This window comes from Bombus huntii, chromosome 3, assembly GCF_024542735.1.
Source record: "Bombus huntii isolate Logan2020A chromosome 3, iyBomHunt1.1, whole genome shotgun sequence".
NCBI classification, from domain to species: domain Eukaryota; kingdom Metazoa; phylum Arthropoda; class Insecta; order Hymenoptera; family Apidae; genus Bombus; species Bombus huntii.
In genome coordinates, this window is record NC_066240.1 from 18,225,338 (window position 1) to 18,243,128 (window position 17,791).

General features: G+C 46.1%; 1 protein-coding gene and 1 long non-coding RNA gene across 3 annotated transcripts in view; one reads left to right on the top strand and one right to left on the bottom strand.

The window, feature by feature from the left end:
* The window catches only part of LOC126863860 (GATA zinc finger domain-containing protein 10-like), a 23,384-nt gene extending 13,837 nt beyond the window's left edge, over positions 1-9,547 (bottom strand). The window contains exons 1-2 of the mRNA XM_050614510.1: positions 8,216-9,547; positions 8,045-8,142 (exon numbers count right to left, since the gene is read on the bottom strand). Of these exons, the coding sequence (XP_050470467.1) occupies positions 8,045-8,142; positions 8,216-8,258 (141 nt within the window). The 5' untranslated portion in view covers positions 8,259-9,547. The remainder of the gene's footprint in view (positions 1-8,044; positions 8,143-8,215) is intronic.
* On the top strand, positions 3,014-17,661 carry LOC126863919 (uncharacterized). 2 transcript variants are annotated; one of them, XR_007689004.1, is made up of 3 exons: positions 3,014-7,156; positions 14,637-15,554; positions 15,628-17,661. It is a non-coding gene; the product is annotated as an uncharacterized LOC126863919 (long non-coding RNA). The 2 variants fall into 2 exon arrangements; XR_007689003.1 differs by having other exon boundaries at positions 14,637-15,547.
* Positions 17,662-17,791: the final 130 nt, after the last annotated feature.

Here is a 17,791-nt window from a genome sequence, read left to right on the forward strand (position 1 = left end):
CATTATCTAGATCGTTCTCCGTTCTCTGTTCTGCTAGTTCCTATCTGATCGAGATCGTTGCCATGGGAATGCGTATTCGCGACTCGATCCGATCGTTTCGTATCGCGTCGGACTGTTCCAGTCTCTTCCAACTAGACACTGGTACTTTCTGATTTTTCGAAACGAGCGGTTCTTTCGCGTTTCAAAACATCGCTACTACCAGCGGGCCACCCAGTCACGATAGTCGCGACGACGCATCGTAACGTGTTCGAAAGCTCGAACGCTTGTCTTTTTCGAGTGGCTATTGTCCGTTCGATCGTCTGTATGTCGCGTCATCGTCGCGTCATCGTCGCTACTTCCACTGGCGTCCAGCGATCTCGCTTCGATCTCTTACGGACGTAAATAAAATTCTTTTTCGATTGTGCTCGATCGGCGAAAGATAAAGTACGATGGAGCGGGCAGAAATGGGGACGAGAGAAAAAGAGAGAGAGAGAGAGAGAGGGAGAGACTAAAAGCCTAGCCAAGATTCGGGCTGCGCGCGCGCGAGTAAACGTAATCATTTGCAATCCCGCGTAGAACCGCTTTGAAACTCTACGAAGGAATTTATTAAAGTTTGACTAAGTCGCTTTACAAAGTTTCATCGGTGCACCGAGGCACCGAAGAGTACCAAGAGGTGTACCGGCGGCGGTGTGAGAGCGGGGATTGCGAGGTGCTCGGCGAGGAGATCGGGTACCGCGCGGCAGCCGAGGGGCCAGCCACGACAAGGAAACGGAGGGGAATCCTCTCGAAGAAGCGGGACGAATTGCCGAAAGAGACGAAGGCGAAGGTTCGAGAGGCGGGAGGAGCGGTTGAAATGGATGAGAAAGGGCTGCTGGTGGAGATGGTGGTGCTGGTGGCGGCGGTAGTGGTGGTAGTGGTGGTGGTGGTGGTGGTGGTGGTGGTGGCGGTGGTGGTGGTGGTGGTGGTGGTGGCGGTGGTGTGGTGGTGGTGGTGGTGGTGGTGGTGGTGGTGGCGGCGACGGCGGTGGTGGTGGTGGTGGTGATGGTGGTGGGGGTGGTGGTGGCAGCGACGATGGTGGAGGAAAACCCGGCAGGAGAATGAGGAGGAGGAAGAGATGGCGGTGGTGGAGGTGTAGGAGGTGGAGGTGGAGAAGGTGGAGGAGGCAGGCAGCAGCGAACGCAAAACGACGATGGGATGTGAACGAGGTGAAGCGGCAGAGGGATGAGAGGAATGGTGGAACGAACAGACGGAGGACGAGGGAGGCGATGGGTGGTCGTCTTAGGCGGGGACGGAGGGGAAATACAGGAGGGGGTAAAGTTACTTTCCCGGAGAAATAAAAGTTAATGGAGTTCCCTACCCCCCTCGTCCCACTACCTCCACCGACTTTTTCTTCTTTTCCATCTCCTTGCCGGCGTACAACTTTCACGAAAGTTATTATATCTTAATTTACTATTGAACATTATCTGAAATTTCTCCAACGTTTCCGTTTTAATGCGCTGGAGAATACGAACGAAGAATATGCGCGTAGCATAGTCGTCCGACCATACCAGAGACGAAATAACGTCGATACACCTTTCATCGCTAACAAAAGGAAACGAAACGAAAAATAGGGAAGATAGCGTGAGGAAGAACGTGCCTCGTTCGTACGTTTCGCCGTGGTTATGACTACGCGAGATAATACGTGCTCTTTTCTCCCGATGATCGGTAACTCGCGCGTTTCATAATTCTCGTGGAAAGAAATACATACTTTGCGAAACGTCGACTATCAACACTTTACCGAGTCTTTACATTCCTGACGTTTGCTTTGCTTCTACGCGATGTAACTTTGACCGTTATGCAAACATTATATCCTCGTTTATCGGATATTCGTTTGGCGATGTAGTCCTGGTGTCAACGACCTTGTATGTACAATCACTACCAACGTATTCTCGACTCTCGATGTCTTGTCCACGATGGAAACGAACGAATTGACTTATTTTACCAAGCTTCACCGGGACAGCCTGGTTTCTGCTATACCTAACGTTAACTCCCCCCTTAGCTCTTTCCCTCCTTCTCTCTTTCTCCGGTGCTCGCTCTTTTTTTTTTCTCTCTTCCATTCCCGTTCCCATTCTTGTTCCTATTCCCCATTCCTATTTCCGTTCTCTTCCCTTCCTTTCCCAGCATTTCGTCTTCCAGGCCACCCCTCCCCCCGCTTTGATTTACGACCATAAGTTGTAATATTTGCGCCACTATTGTATGGTAATACGCACAGCAAAAAATATGTTAATGGTTGCCATAAAGAAGATATACAGCACGTACATATACATATGTATCCCATTTCGCGGCATGTACTCGCTGTACATATAGAAACTCCACTCTCGACATCCCATCTCTTTCATTTTCCTCCAAATGGTATCCTCCGCTTTCTTCTCTTTCTTTTATCGTATCTTTCTCTCTTTGTTTAACCTCCTCCCCTCCGTTTCTATACTTTCTTTACTTTTCCCTTTCTTACCTTTCCTGTTTTCAAACGGTATTTCGAACGGTATCGCTTTCGTCGATTTAACTAACGAAAGTACGAGCGTACGAAGATGGCTAAAATACAGTGCTATATTTCTTCTTGCTTTTAAATCGTTCGTTGGTCGATGCGTAGTTACGACCGGTGATATAGCCCAACGGTAACGATAAAACGATGTCGATATCGAACTAAAATAATCGACGGCGTTTATTTTTCGAACATCGGATGAAACTTTCTCGAATATCATAGTACGTAAAATATATGTGAATATATCGTACGTAGATCGTGTTTCTCCGCTACGTAGACGTAAACTAGCACTGCTTTGTTCTTGCATCATCGATCGAGCAATATCGAACGATCGATTGAAATTTATCGATCGGTATTCGGACGCTGAGATCGTGTCGTTTCGCCTTCGTAATCCCTTTTTCGCTACCACGGCTGCTGTTGCTGCTGCTTCTACCGCTGCTGCCACTGCTGCTGCGCTTCTCTCTTCCATAACTCGAACAATTCCAATAGTCGTTAATCTGTCGGAAACTTTCGGAAAACTTGCCGTTATTGCAGGTACAGAGGCGAGCAGTCCATGCAAGTAGGATAAGCGGAGAAGCGCAAGGAGAAGGAGAATGGTAGAGAGGAATTGGGGTAAGATGAGATGAGATGAGATGAGATGAGACGAGATGGGATGAGATGAGACCAGATAAGATAAAACGAGATGAGAGGAGACGAGATGGGACGAGACGAGACGAGACGAGACGAAATGAGATGAGATGAGATGAGATGGGAAGAGAGAGAGAGAGAGAGAGAGAGAGAGAAGATAAAAGAGAGTAGAGAAAAGGAGAAAGATGGTCGAGTAGGCGAAGAAGAAGCCTATTTGATGGGAGGTGGAAGGGTTCGGAGAAAGGAGTTCGCAGGGCAGATTCCACGCAGAGATGCGACTCTAGAAGAGTCGAGGGAGAATGGGGATGGGAACCGGTGTGCCGAGGTAAGTTAAATAAACTTGTTTAGTTTCGCGGAAACTTCTGCCTGGCCATTGTATTCGACTGCCTCGCTGCCGAGTTTGCTCTGAAACTTTCGAATACGAACGAACTCGGTTCTCCGTTACGCTTTATTCGCTTGCTTTACCAACTTGCTACCTACCGTTAGTTACTTCTCTCTCCTTTTCTTTCTTTCTTTCTTTCTTTCTTTCTTTCTTTCCTTCCTTCCTTCTTTCTTTCCTTCTTTCTTTTCTTCTCTTCCTCTTCTTCTCAAGATCCCAATGCTTTCTATAGGCATAGGCCGTATAAGCGTACCTCGTTGCTCTATTTTTTCGTCATCGCCGTCTCGGCGCTGCGACGCGACCGCGGCGCGCTGTCTCGATATCCCATCACTGCGAACGTTGCCCCCGTAACGTCTTCGCCTTGACCGTTCTTTGTTCTTCGCGTCGCCGCGTTTACGAAAAACAGACGGAAAGATTTCTCTCTGTCGTTCGCCGTTTCGTCCAGAGATTAGGCAGAAAAGGGAATCCGATCGGAAACAAAATCGGGCAAAGTGCCCCGTCGCTAGTGTGGCAGCAGACCGAATGGCTTATTGATTTAACGAGAGAGAGAAAGAGGCGAAAGAGAAACAGGAGGAAAGCAAGCACGGGGAAGAACGGGGGAGGCACAGGGGAGCACGGGGAAACACGGCTCGAGGTGGCTGGGGGGTCGCGAGCGGCAGCCTGGGGGAGGTTTGTGGGTGGCTAGGCTGAGACTAGGGAGAGGGTACGGGTACAGGAGATGGGTAACGCGGAATAGGCTAGGCGGAGGTGGGGAAGAGGAAGGCTCGCGGGTTCGCTGGCTCGCGAGCTCGGCAACGGAGAAAAGAGTAGGGTGAAGCGCAGGGTGAACCAGGGTGAATCAAGGTAAGGTAGGGTAAGATAGGGTCGGGGGCCGAAGAATAAGGGATACGGTTGCCAGTGTGCGGTGATGAAAAGGGCAGAAGGAAAGACCAGAACGAAGCAACGGTATAGAGACGATGGTTGGAAGCGAAACCGAAATCGTCGAGAAACAATCCGGGACTGGATAAAAAGCTAATAACTTGTTTTACCTTCCCGATCCGATGCTCTTTCAAATATTTTCTCACCTAGGTATCATCCGTATCATCCGTATCGCTTCCGACACGTGTACCGACTTGCGCGTACGTAAATGCACCAGCCGCGTATAATACGTACAGCGATAATACATATCCGATCTGTGATTTTCAACTTGTTTGCCTTTTCGCGATAAACTCTATATATGTCGGAGATGGAAGGACAGCGGGATTTCCCGTCCGGAATGTTGGGAAGAACCCCAATACCCTAGCCCAGACTTTTACTATAGCTGCACTTAAGTAATAAAAATAAGGAATAGTTTTAATGTTCCGATCTGACTTTGTGACGATGGGTTCGGGTTCGAAGTGACATAGCGGGTCACTAGACGTAGCCACGATCACGGGAGGTGACAGACAGAGTGCCTGACAGAGGTATGAAACGATTATATGGCTCTCCTTAAAAACATAGATTGATCCGAGAAGTGGGGACAGGAGTATATAAGGGCAGCTTCTTTTGGATGAAGAGAGTTAGTTTGTTAGTTAGTCGTTGGACGAATTACTGATCGAGTTATCGAGAAGTTGCCCGAATCGAGTAGTACGTTGATACTTGTCCTCCCGTGGACCGTGGATTCGTTATCGAATCTGAATTTATTGTCACCATCATCTCGACCATCCTATTGCCATTACTCGTAGCCTCTTGTAGTGTCCACGTTCGTACTGATAAATATTAGCTACATTGGCGACGGTAAAGTAAGTAAAGGTTCATCGAACGCCCCAAAATAACAACCTGACTCCGACATATAGATACAACGTGCTCGTACAATAGCGAGTCACCGATTCCACTTTGTTCGAATACGTAGAATTCGTTGTGTTTGCAATTCCCAAATCTCGTTCGATTATCCTTCTTATTTTATCCACGACGTTTCCTCTTTTCTCTCTCCTTTTCATACCTTCGATATCACGATCTTCGTCTCCCTTTCAGTTTTTCGTAACTATAGTTTGGCTATTTTTCTTGTTAAATCGGAGAATTGGCTGCACAGAGCCTCGCTGGAATATCGTAATAGCAACCGTTTCGTTGAACGACGTTCGAGTAGTATCGAGGTGGCCGAATGGTCATTGGCCGATCAACAAGTGGCTCATGATTTTGTCAGTGGCTCTGCAAGCGACTAACCCCGCTGGCCGGCCTGTTGTCCGACCGTCCGGCTGGCCGACTGTCTGCGTCCGGTTACCCGATGCGGTCTACCGCTAAAACACTCGTGGCATTCTCCGACCCATCTAACTCGTCATCCATTATACTCCTTCGAACCCATGCTGTTTCGGGAAACCTTGATCGGTCGATGTAATACCAAAATATCTGCCCAATCCAATCCAATCCAATCAAATTTTCCTCCTTTCGTCGTATGTTCGACGAGTATGTATGGCTTCCGATCGGAAGCTTACGCTCATCCGCGATCAGTTTGCCTCTAGACAACGGCCGATCAACAACGGAAAACAACGGAACTTTCTAACGAGTATACGAAGCGTTTCGTACAATTTCTCGGTTTCCATAATCGTTTGCGATGTTGTTGCCGTCGTCGTTACCGTTGCGAATATCGAGGTATCGATGCTTATCGGTCGCGTCTGTTTTGCAAAGCATCGTGTGCGACACACTTTCTCTATGAAACAACTTGTCTACGAGCGAAAGAGAAAGCAAGTTTACCAGTAGCGGTCACTTTTCTACCACGCTTAATTCCTCGGTTCGGCTACGAAATTAGCTTGTACGGTCGTTGTAACCGTACTCAAATCGTTTTGAACATTTCGTACGAATGGTTGGAAATAAGCGAGAGACAAGTATACGGGCAAAGGACGAGCGCACGCGCGTGTGTGTGTCTGTGCGTGCATGCATGCGTGCCTTTGGAACGAGCAAGATAGAAGCCTGCCGGAAGAGACAAAGGATAGAGATCGCGAAGAAATCGAAGGATAGAAGACGAGGCAAATGTATTTTATTTTCATCGAGCGGCAGTAACAGCAGCAAACTCTTAATCAAACGAGTCGCGATAAGTAAATTCGATTACCGACGTTCGTTAGAACGAATTTACTTTGCGCGCTCGCGATCAGCAGGATTTCAATTTTTGCTTCAACGCGATAGGTATATGTAAATGTGGTAGAAATGCAGCACCTAGCCTGTACGTTTGCTTCGAGAGTACACAGACCTACACCCTTTTTTTATGCTGTTCCAATCTACGTTTATTCATTCTTTTATGGATACCAGCTCCCTCGTAGTGTAGGTTCGCCTTTCATTTTGTTTCAACCACGAGCAGGACCAAATGAAAAGCTGAAACGGTCAAAGAAGGTATACCATCCGATGCAGAAATAAAGGTAGCGGCAACGCGATGTAGCAAGATCTATGCCGTTATACGATCCGGTGTCGAGGCATTTTTCACTCTTTATCCTGGAAACGAGGAGAACGGAAAGAAAACACGATCCAGAAATCGGAAGAAGATGTCGAAAAAAAGACGGTAAACGACTACAACCGGAAAATGGAGTTGAGAAAGCAATTGGAGATAAACGTGTAAATTGGCCACGGTGACGGGAAAGAAAGGGATGCTTGAGCCTTCGACCGTGTCAACTCTTCGCGTATAAGACGTTCAGCTCGAGGAGGTATTGTTTCGTCGTATTAAGAAGACATCGTTTCGTCGACCTCAACCTCTTCTTTCGTTCGTTTCATTGTTATAGTTTCAAACGCTAACAAATCGCGATAAATATTTGCGGACGCGAAAGTCAAATGAACAAAGAAACGAGTGAGCAACGAAAAACGAAAAATGAAGGGAACCAAAGAATATCAATTATTGTTATGAACTCTTTTGTGTAGACAAAATAGAATGATATTCTGTGAGAATGACAGGAGAGAAGAAACGGGACGGGACGGGACAAGACAGGACGGGACGGGACGGGACGAGACGGGACGAGACGGGACGGGACGGGACGGGACGGGACGGGACGGGACAGAACAGGACAGGACAGGACGGGACAGGACGGGACAGGACGGGACAGGACGGGACAGGACGGGACGGGACGGGACGGGACGGGACGAGACGAGACAACACGAGACGAGACGTGACGAGATGAGACGAGACGAGACGAGACGAGACGAGACGAGACGGGACGGGACGGGACGGGACGGGACGGGACCGGACGGGACCGGACGAGACAAGACGAAACGAGATGAGACGAAACGAGATGAGACGAGACGAAACGAGATGAGACGAGACGAGACGAGACGAGACGAAACGGGACGATGCGAAACGAGACGGGACGAAACGGAACGGAACGGAACGGAACGGAACGGAACGGAACGAGACGAGACGAGACGAGACGAGACGGGATAAAACAAAATACACGATACGCTAAGCGTCATATAAGTATCTACATACGTACATCGTACGATATACGAGAAAATACGTATGATTTGCAACATATATATTTTCATTCTATGATATAAGATATAAAACATGGTAGAAATATCTCGATGAGAAAAAGAATACTGACCTTGTAAGAAAACTGGTCGAACATTCTGCAGACATCGACATCGTTGCCAAGTATCGTGTAACCGGCATCCATGCTGTCCCGACGTTTCTTCTCGCTGCCTGGAACGAGGCTTCTGTAAGTGAAAATCGTTCGTCGAACAATACGGAAAGAAATTTCGCGGTGAGCCAGTACCAAACAGACTGATCGCGATTGCACCGACTATGCCGTCGCTCATCGTCCCGCGGCTTTTGCCGTGGTCGTCACCTTCCTGTCCGCCACCCTCTTCACCCGCTTCTCCGTCGCTCTTTCGTTATTTTCGTTTCTTGTTTTTCGTTCGCGTAACTGCCGCAACCTGCGTTAACCGACGACATACGAATCTTCGTGTTTCTTAATATCGTTCGAACGAAGGAGCGAGGCGCGAATCATACCTCTTACGGGATCACTGATCGCGAGCCGAATCGATTCGATCGATCGATTAATCACGCGGTCGTGCGTGGCTGCGTGTACGCGTGTGCGCGTATGCGCGTGATGCCACTTCGATCGTAAGTTAGTCGAAAAACGAAGGATCGGCTTTCAACGATATTTCTTGCGTGTACACATCTTCCACGAATATCCCGACGAGAAAACGGAACTGCACCTTTTCAGACACCGCGATTTTCCATTTGGGAAACATTCGTTCGAGATCGGTCGCTCGATTCTTTGACTGGGTCGATTAAATCGCGAAAGAGCATAACGCGATCGTATCCAACTAAACCCTCTCTCTTCGCTGTTCTAACTTGAATCGAATACGCTTTATCGTTGGCATGACCGTGCAACGATTATTCAAAGATGCTTCGAAAAATCGATTTCATTTCAGTTTCTCGATGATCGACCTCGCCACTGTATCGTTCTCTTCCTCTCCTCTCGTTTATCTCGTACTTCTCTTCCCTCTTCCTTCTCGTATCGTCTCTAGTCCCGTTCTAGGTTCTCGAGTCTAGCGTCTGTTTTCCACGAACCTTCTGTACGTAGCATTCGATACGTCGACCATGCGACACACGCAACAAATACGTTTAACGTCTCGACGTTCAACTTGCGAAATCGATCAACTTCGAATCCTACGTACTTTGCGATACTTTGTTACTTTCGCGTTTACGTCACCATTTACGTCGCCTGTTCCTTCGGTTAGTCTGTCGATTAACGAGATATCTCACGGAAATCGAGATCGTAAGCGCCGGAATACCGGCTCGCCACTGCCGGCTGTAAAGCCGGAGCACGTGGATGAACCGCGTTTACCGTTTACGTTGCTCCGTTTTCGAATCTATTTCCTTTTAACCATCTAACACCAACCGCGACCACCGACTGCGCACCGGTACTGACAACGGCAACAGCAACGTCGACGCTGAGAGCGAAAGCAACGAGAACGGCCGTGATGTTGGCGGTGGTGGTGGTGGTGATGGTGGTGCCACTGCCGCCGCCACCGCCGCTATCGCCGCCGCCGTCGTACCCGCTGCAACCACCACCACCACCGTCGCCGCCGCCAATGTTCAAAATACTGTCAGTGGTGGTGGATGTAATACCATCGAGGTAGGGGGTGGAGATATAACAGTAGTGGAGGTAACGATGACATTGGTAGTGGTAATAGTTGAATTCTCTCTCTCTCTCTCTCTCTCTCTTTCTCTCTCTCTTTATTAACCTTTTCTCGTTCTCTTGTTTGACTATATACCTATTTACTTATTTGCCAAAACGTTTCATAGGTACTGCGCGGATAATAATACGAATTATTAAAGAAAAAAAAAAAGAAAGCATATTGCCTTTCAGCTAACATTTTTTCGCAGAACGTAGATTCTGTATGCGATTGCTGCACGTCTTAAAAATGGTTCTCTGGTGGATGTTATCTCACGTAGGTCGTTCGATTACCAGATAAAACGTAGATTAAAATTTCAAACTCAGCTTTTTTTTCCCTCTGGATCCAGCATCCTATTATCGGAAGTTTTACGAACTTGATTAGTAACGACCGAAGGGAATCGGTGGCAAACAAAGAGGCAATTACGACGACGGAAAACATGGTGCTCGATTATCGATACGCGATAATTAACATCGTCGTAAATTTTGCGGAAAAATCGGTCAGGGTCGAGAACTAGAAATTACGGGTTCGACACGAACGGTCACGTGGATCGCACGTGGGTTTCATTCATGAAAGTCGCCCGTAGGTCTCGGAGGTGGCGTCAGCTGTGGTAACGGTAGTGGTAAGTAGCGGTCGGTGGTGGTAGGTAGTGGAGGAAGGTAGTGGTAGGTAATGGTAAGCAGTGGCAGATAGTGGTAGTGATTTCGGAATGGTGATGACCGAGTTGGTACATGCTATATAGTTTGTAGTAGTAACACCGGTATCGGTGCGAATCTAACCATCTCCATGATTCTCCCACCGTAGCCTGGATCAAATGGATGTTGTTACGCGTCCGTAAAAAAGGGCTGTTTCAACAGGGAGGAAACCTGGCAAATCTGTCGAAATTTTTCGTTCAACGTTAGGGACGTTGATCTACAAATCGGTCGATTTGCTTTATTATCGTCAAACTTCCTACTTACAACGACAAAACGATCGATCGTTGAAATTCGGTTTTCGTCTTTTCTTTCGTCGGCCTTTTTATTCATTTTTTTCTTTGCGTCTTTCTCGAGTCTTTGAGTCTTAAAACGCGCTCAACTTCTCCTTTCCCGGAGTAATACTTACATACGTAGCGTCGTATACGTTCGCGTGTCGGCTATCACGCTCCGATTACCATCCTTATCTATAGTTCTCGAGCTGTGATGTTATTCAAGCAACGAGCTTGACATCGTGCCACGAATACTCTATAATCGAAACGACTCTCAGGGTTGCGCTCCATTCATATCCTCTCGTTTCCTTCGTTTCATCCAACCTTTTCTATCGACCCTCAGGCAATTTCCCTTTTATTCTATTCGCAACGTGTATTCGTTTCTAAGCAATTTGCTGGTACAAAAAGGATCGCACAATGAAAACCGAAATATATCTGGATTGTTAGAGACAAGGTAGACGAGACGCAAGAACGTTCGATTCGCGAGGTCAATTTACACGGAACGGGGTACGGGCTACATCTTTCCTCGCTAAGATGCAACTTTCATCCTAGGCCGTTCCGCTTCGGCCTACCACCCATTCGTTCGTTGCTACATACATACTTGCTCCTCTCATTTTCTTCAAAAGCGATTTGTTTTAGATTCCCTACTCCAGTGCCTACGGCACCGCGTCCCTCCCGAATCCCCCGCCCCCGCCCCCCGTCTACACCCCTGCCGCTCCTCTATTTTCCTTTCCTCCGGATGAGTCCAGATATAGATGCGCATGCCGCGCGACGCGTATACTTTTCTGTATGTCCGCCGAAGCATCGTACATACGTTTAGATTTCCGAGTCTCGTCGAGCGCGCGCATATCCCACGGGAATCAATATCCGCGTGTTTCTCCGCTTCCTCTCCCTTCTTTCCCTTCTTCTACGTTCTCATACTCGTCCTCCTCGTGCCTCTTGCCTCTTGCCTCGCGCATCGCACCTCGCGACTCGCGCCTCCGCGCTCCGCTACTCGACAACTTATCAACTCGCTCGCTCGCTACCCTCTTTCCCTCCAACTTACTCCCTTCTCCACGCTTCTCACCCATCCTTTCATCCCTGACTCTCTCTCTCTCTCTCTCTCTCTCTCTCTGTCTTTCAGTCTCTTTCTCTCTCTCCTCCACCCTCCCCCTCCCCCCGCCCCGCCGACCCGCCCATGCTTTACCGGCTGGTTCCTTTTTCTTCTCCTTCGGCCGCACCTCCTTCGATACTGCATCGCGCTGCTGTTCGCCATCCGTCTCTGATAAACGTGATTTAAAGAAAAGAGTGGCGAGTATACGACCATCCAACTCCCTCCTCCTGTAGATCAGTCTTCGTTTGTCGTACTTGGTATTCCACGCTGCGTACCTCTGTCCCTCGAACCCAGACCTACCTTCTATCGTGTCCACCTTCCGTGTCTTTCCTCTTTCAGTCGCTCGCATCCCTTCCTTGTTCCTAACGTATATTCTCCGTCCACTCGCGATACTAGGGTCCACAGCCCTCGGTCTTCGTCACTCTGACCGACTGCCGCCCCCGTCTCACCTTTCCCTCCATTCCACTCCAGCGTCATTTCTGACAGCTATTTTTCTCACTTAAGTCGACACGCATCTGCGAAACAGTCGATTTTGATGCAAAGGTGTAACGCAATGCACGTTCTATGTGTATTACGTTTAATCGTAAACGTAATACGTTCATCGACGAAGACTATGATAGTCGTTGGCTTGATTTCGCGCTCTGTTCGAACAACGAAACTAAAAAATGATAATATAAGCAAGAACGCGTTCTTTCGCCGATGCCCAAAAGAATTTTCGATGCAACGATTAGGACTATACGATAACGAGGAAAAGGAAAAGCGAGGTATTCGTGACGAGGTATTCGATGTTTTTACCTATGTATAGGTAAAAGTCACGATGAGAATGATGGACAAATTCCGTTAACGTCAAACAGCGTGCAGACGACAAAGCTTGTTGACTGTGTGCACGATCTGTCTATCTAATAGCCAGGATAACGATCAAGGTAACGTGACATTAAGAGGCTACGAAAGAAAATCAAACCTCTCGATAGATAACGAATACGAGAAAGTAACGTTGTCGATGAAATCTCGAAGGCGAAAAAGCTCGCAGAGGATCCTTAGCTTTTATGTGATAACTTTCCGTTTTTCAAAACTCGATCGATATATCAAGTTTCTACGCCATACATCATCCACTTTTTACTCTTTCCTATTTAAACGTATGTACCTTTAACGTCAAACTCACGCGCATCTAATAAGGTGATTAAGCTGGGAAAAAGTAACGGCTTTTCGAGAAAGTGAAATATTTCCAAAAATTCCTACAGATTAACCGGTCTATCGACCAGCTAATTAATTCCGATCGAAATTGCATTCGAAAGCGAGATATTTAATAGGATAATAGAGAAGAATAATACACGCGATTCGAGGCGCGGCAATCGAAATTCCGGCCTTATCGGAACAAGGAATTTTTCGGAAAGTAACACGCGAACAAGAGCCCAGACGCGTTCCCGTTTTGATTGCGCGATCGAGCAAACTGGTACGTACTATACGCTCGTCGCGACGCAACACGCTGACGCGCTTCATCGAAGCGTTCGCTGAAACGAACTGTACGGTTAAATCGAGCGTCGTCTAATCTCGTAAAAGAAATTTTGCATCGTTACCGTGCAGCATCGACGCTCTACAAAGCTTTTTTTCGGTCGAGTGATCTGCCGCAAAAACATTAGCGCGGTTAACGCAGCGACATCGCGATCCAGTTGCTGTCCCCTCCCCCTATTTCACCCACGCCACGAGCATTTAAAAATCTGTCGTTGGACTGGTCGTATTGAAAAACAGAAAGAGAGCTGGCAATTAAGAAGCCGCGTATATACGTAGCCACTTTTTGTTTTTTACAGTTTTTGAAATTCCCATGACCCCTTTTAGAATACGATTCGGTTGTAACCTGTCTTTCGTGCGCCGTAGAAAACGATCGTTCGCGAAATCGTCTTGGCAACTCGTTATCGAAGTTTCCATGGCTGAATCGCGATTGCTTCCCAAAGAACGTTTACTTCTAATCGTAAAGATGAAGGGACAAGATTTTCAAACGTTTGTCCGAAAGAAAAGTAACGGACGGGGAATCAAAGGAGGAAGAAAATGAAAGAAAATCGAAAAATGTTTATACGCAGGATCGAGGGCCGGTTGAAAAGCGAACGAACGAACGAATAAAGGGGCGAGGAGGAGAGGAGAGGAGAGGGCACGTAAAAAAGGATGTTGAAAGGAGGAGAAGAGAGGTGCCGCGTGAACGAGAAAAGAAAAAAAAAGAAAAGGACGAACCGGCTCTGCTCGCCAGCTGACGGTCTCGTGCCGCAACCCAAAACTCTTTTCGAAGATTCGGTTGCCGGTATTTGTATATCACGTATGGTACCCGCGCAACTTGGCTGCTTTTGCGCTACCTGCCGTTGCTGACCCTCGCGACTCTGGCTACTCGATCTTTATCGATTCCACTCGATCGATTTCGCTACGCAACCTTTCGACCGTACACGCTTCCACGCGAAATAATCAGTCGATCGATCTTTGACCGTACCTAAAAGCCACAGAGACAATAGTATTGTTCGTATGATAGAAGAAATTGCCGCGGACGAGAACGATGTCGTTCGCATTCGTTGTTCCTCCTCTTGCGCAATTCTCTTCGTCCGCTCGCTCGTCTTCGTCGCATTCCCGTTGGTATTGATCCGTTGAGTTTTCGAAAGTAAAATAGGTTATGCCGTGAATCGCACGGAACTACAACTCCGGACAGGAACGAACGAGACGAAGCGGTGGTATGGAACAGAAACGATGAGAACAGAAACGATGAGAAACGAAACGAAAAAAGCGACGAAAGAGCTGGATCCACGGATGAATACAAATACGTCGCTTAAACTGTTACTACCTACTTACCTACCTATCTATCTACTTACTACTTATCTATTATTTATCATATCTATCTATCCATCTATCTATCTATCTATCTATCTATCTATCTATCTATCTATCTATCTATCTATCTATGGTATCTATCTAGGTGTGGATACCGCCTATACCAATGTGCAAGTTTACACGAAGAAGAAACCGTGGTTACACTAAGGGGGCCGAGGAGAACGGGTGGGGACCAACTGGCGAAGCCAAAGGAAGAGACGGGGAGTTTGCAAAGTTTCGAGATTCAAGAGCGCTGCTCTCAATACGACAAGTTTGTGCAAACAAGAACTTACTTCGAAGGATGGATAATGTCGCAGATAAATCAACGAAATTTAATAAATCGACGTCTCTAAGAGTTTCGTTTAATTGTGTCTTCCTGCGCTCTCTCGATAATTTTACCAACTGTCCTTCATCTTCCTAGTCGCTGCACGTTGTTTTTACACCGATCACACAGCGAGACAAAATCGTGTATGCTTTCGGCATAGTGATCGCTACGGGCCACTTACATAATAGCTCTTTCCTTTTCTCTTTCTACAAATCTTAATCGACAACGATAGTAGATTCATCGCACGACCATCGATGCGAATACTTGACAGCATCTTTCGTCACTGCGACCACTCGATATTGTATTTTAACAATAAATTAATCTCCTATGTATTATCATTGAACGAGTCTCCTACGGTCATTAACTTTGGAAAACCGTTGATCACTCGTTGCTTCGATATTTGCTTCGTAGCAGACATGTATTCACAACTATTACATAAGCTACATGTTGACTGGAAAATTTAGAGAAATTGCGATTTCGGTATCGTAGTAGTAATAATAATAATAATAATGATAATAATAATAATAAGGAAAAGGTGTGTAAGAAGAAGATGAAGAACCAAAAAACAATGAAACAAGATAAGGATAGAAGAAATAAAATGACGAAGAAGGATGAGAAGAAAATTTAGAAGAAAAAAGGAAAAGGACCAAAAGAGCGATCATTCGTTTTCCTTTTAAAACGCGCCAACTTTGGTATATTGTATTTATCATCGAATTTCATTTCTCTATATCTTCTCGCTTTCGTTCTTTCAATCGTCCTCATCCTATTTTAGCACCCTTTTCGGGACTAGCTACCCGAGGGAATCAATAACCGACGAGGAAGCGACTGTAGATTCGGGAACTGGTGGAGAGAAGGGGAGACGCGAGGAACCAAAGAGTACCGAGGGGCGTCGCGTCGAGTAGAAGAGCTCCCCGCTGTTCCAGGAGGGTGTCGGAGGGTGCAACAGGGACCGCGAACTTTAGGGTGGAGGTGGCACGCGAGAGAGTCGAAGCTTGGCTCCGCCTCCGGCACGCGACCAGCACGCGACCATCGCCATCGACCACGCCGTCGGTCTAAGCCGCCGCCGCCGCCACCACCGCCGCCGCCGCCGCCACCGCCACCGTCACCACCGCCGCCACCGCCACCGCCACCGCCACAGCCGCCACTACTTTACCGTTACCATTACCACCGCGTCCTTCTCATCTCCACTAGCTTCATCTACGATTACGCAAGGATCAAACCCCCATTCGCATCAGTCTCTGCTCGATCTCTCACACTCCTATATTTTTCCTACTCTTCCTCTGTTCTTTCGTATCATTTCCAATCTTTAAACGATACAAATCTCTTTTATGTTCATCATTTCTATCGCAGAAGGCTTGACCCGTCGATTTTTCCTTACAACTTTCTTCCACCCTTTTGCTATTTATAGCTATCTTATTCTTTCTCAACCGTCGTATCTATATAGCCCTGTGTCTATATTACCACTATAATGAATTATCGAACACACATATCGTGACATCAAATCAAATAATTTCGCGATGAGAATTTTGCCGTTTAATGTTCGCAATTGTTTTATAGACTATTCGTCGTGCCAATATTTACTCAATCGATTTCTTCTTCGTTATAATCGTAATAACTTCGATATGCTAATTGTAAAAAGACCGACGCAGAGAAATCGAGAAAAATCGCGCGTTTTATTTTCATTTATCATATTTTCTTTTCGATATATATCCGTACTTTTCTCGCGATTCATTTTTATCTACCAACTAACCAGTCGAGCAACCACTTACAATCAATCCGTCGATTAATCAATCGCTCAGTTGTCGGTCAGTCAATCGATGAATGAGCTATACAGCGAACCAATCAGTTAAATAACCAGTTAGTCATCCAGTTAGACAGCTTGTATTCTGTCTTCTACCAACCTTGTATCATCGGCTTCTTTCTATTCTATTCTACTCTCGTGTAATCAATTTCAAACTTAAATGAAATACTCTGGTGAAATATGAGGCTCATTTCCGTCTCCCCACCTTCTCTTCTTTCCTCGCACAACTTTTTCCATTTACTCAATTTTTTTTGTTTCGTTTCACTCGTGGATTACCTCGTTCAATTTTTCTTTTTTTACCGCAATTGAAACCACTACTGCTTGTTATTTTTTCAGATTTATTATTTTCAGAGATCGTCTACTAAATTTTTGATAAAAAGTAGTAAAAAAAAAGGGAGACACAGTTCTGTGGTACGGAGCTTCTAGCGTTAAGCGATGTGTAAGCGACCGCGGAAGAATGATACGTAAAGACAAAGTGCGAATAACGGAATATTCGACTTAAGCAAGTACATCTATTTTCTTTTTATTGACAATAATAATAAATATAAAAAAAACAACTCGTATATAGTAATTAGCATAACGAAGAATATCGCACTGTATATGGTTTATAAATTGTATAACCACACACGCATACACACACACATATAAACTATCTGACTAGCATCATTCATTCGCTTTTCTTACCGTTCTTATCTACTCCACCTTCTCACCATTCTATCATTCACTTTTGTTTTAAGCTTTCAAAAGAAAAAAAGCTAAAAATACTTCAATGCGAAATTAAATTTCAAGAGGATGCGAGCAAGTAACAAAACTTCTTTTTCTTTGGAACAAAACAATGAGACGTCGCGACTCAACTATGAGTTTAAAATAAATGACATAAATTCATACCAATACGATTTAAGGGTTTAATGAATCTTTTTTAATCGTATCCATCAAAACCTTAAACGTTTAATTAATCCTTTTCCTCCTGCTCATCGTCTTTAAAGATACATTAAAAAGCAATCTATAAACATAGATGTTTTTCCATGTATTTTCTTCGTAACGTATCTCGCCATCCTCGTGATAATCAGGGATTAAAATATGAAGAAACGCAACTTCGATAATTTCTGATAATGTTTCGATTATAAACTGATTT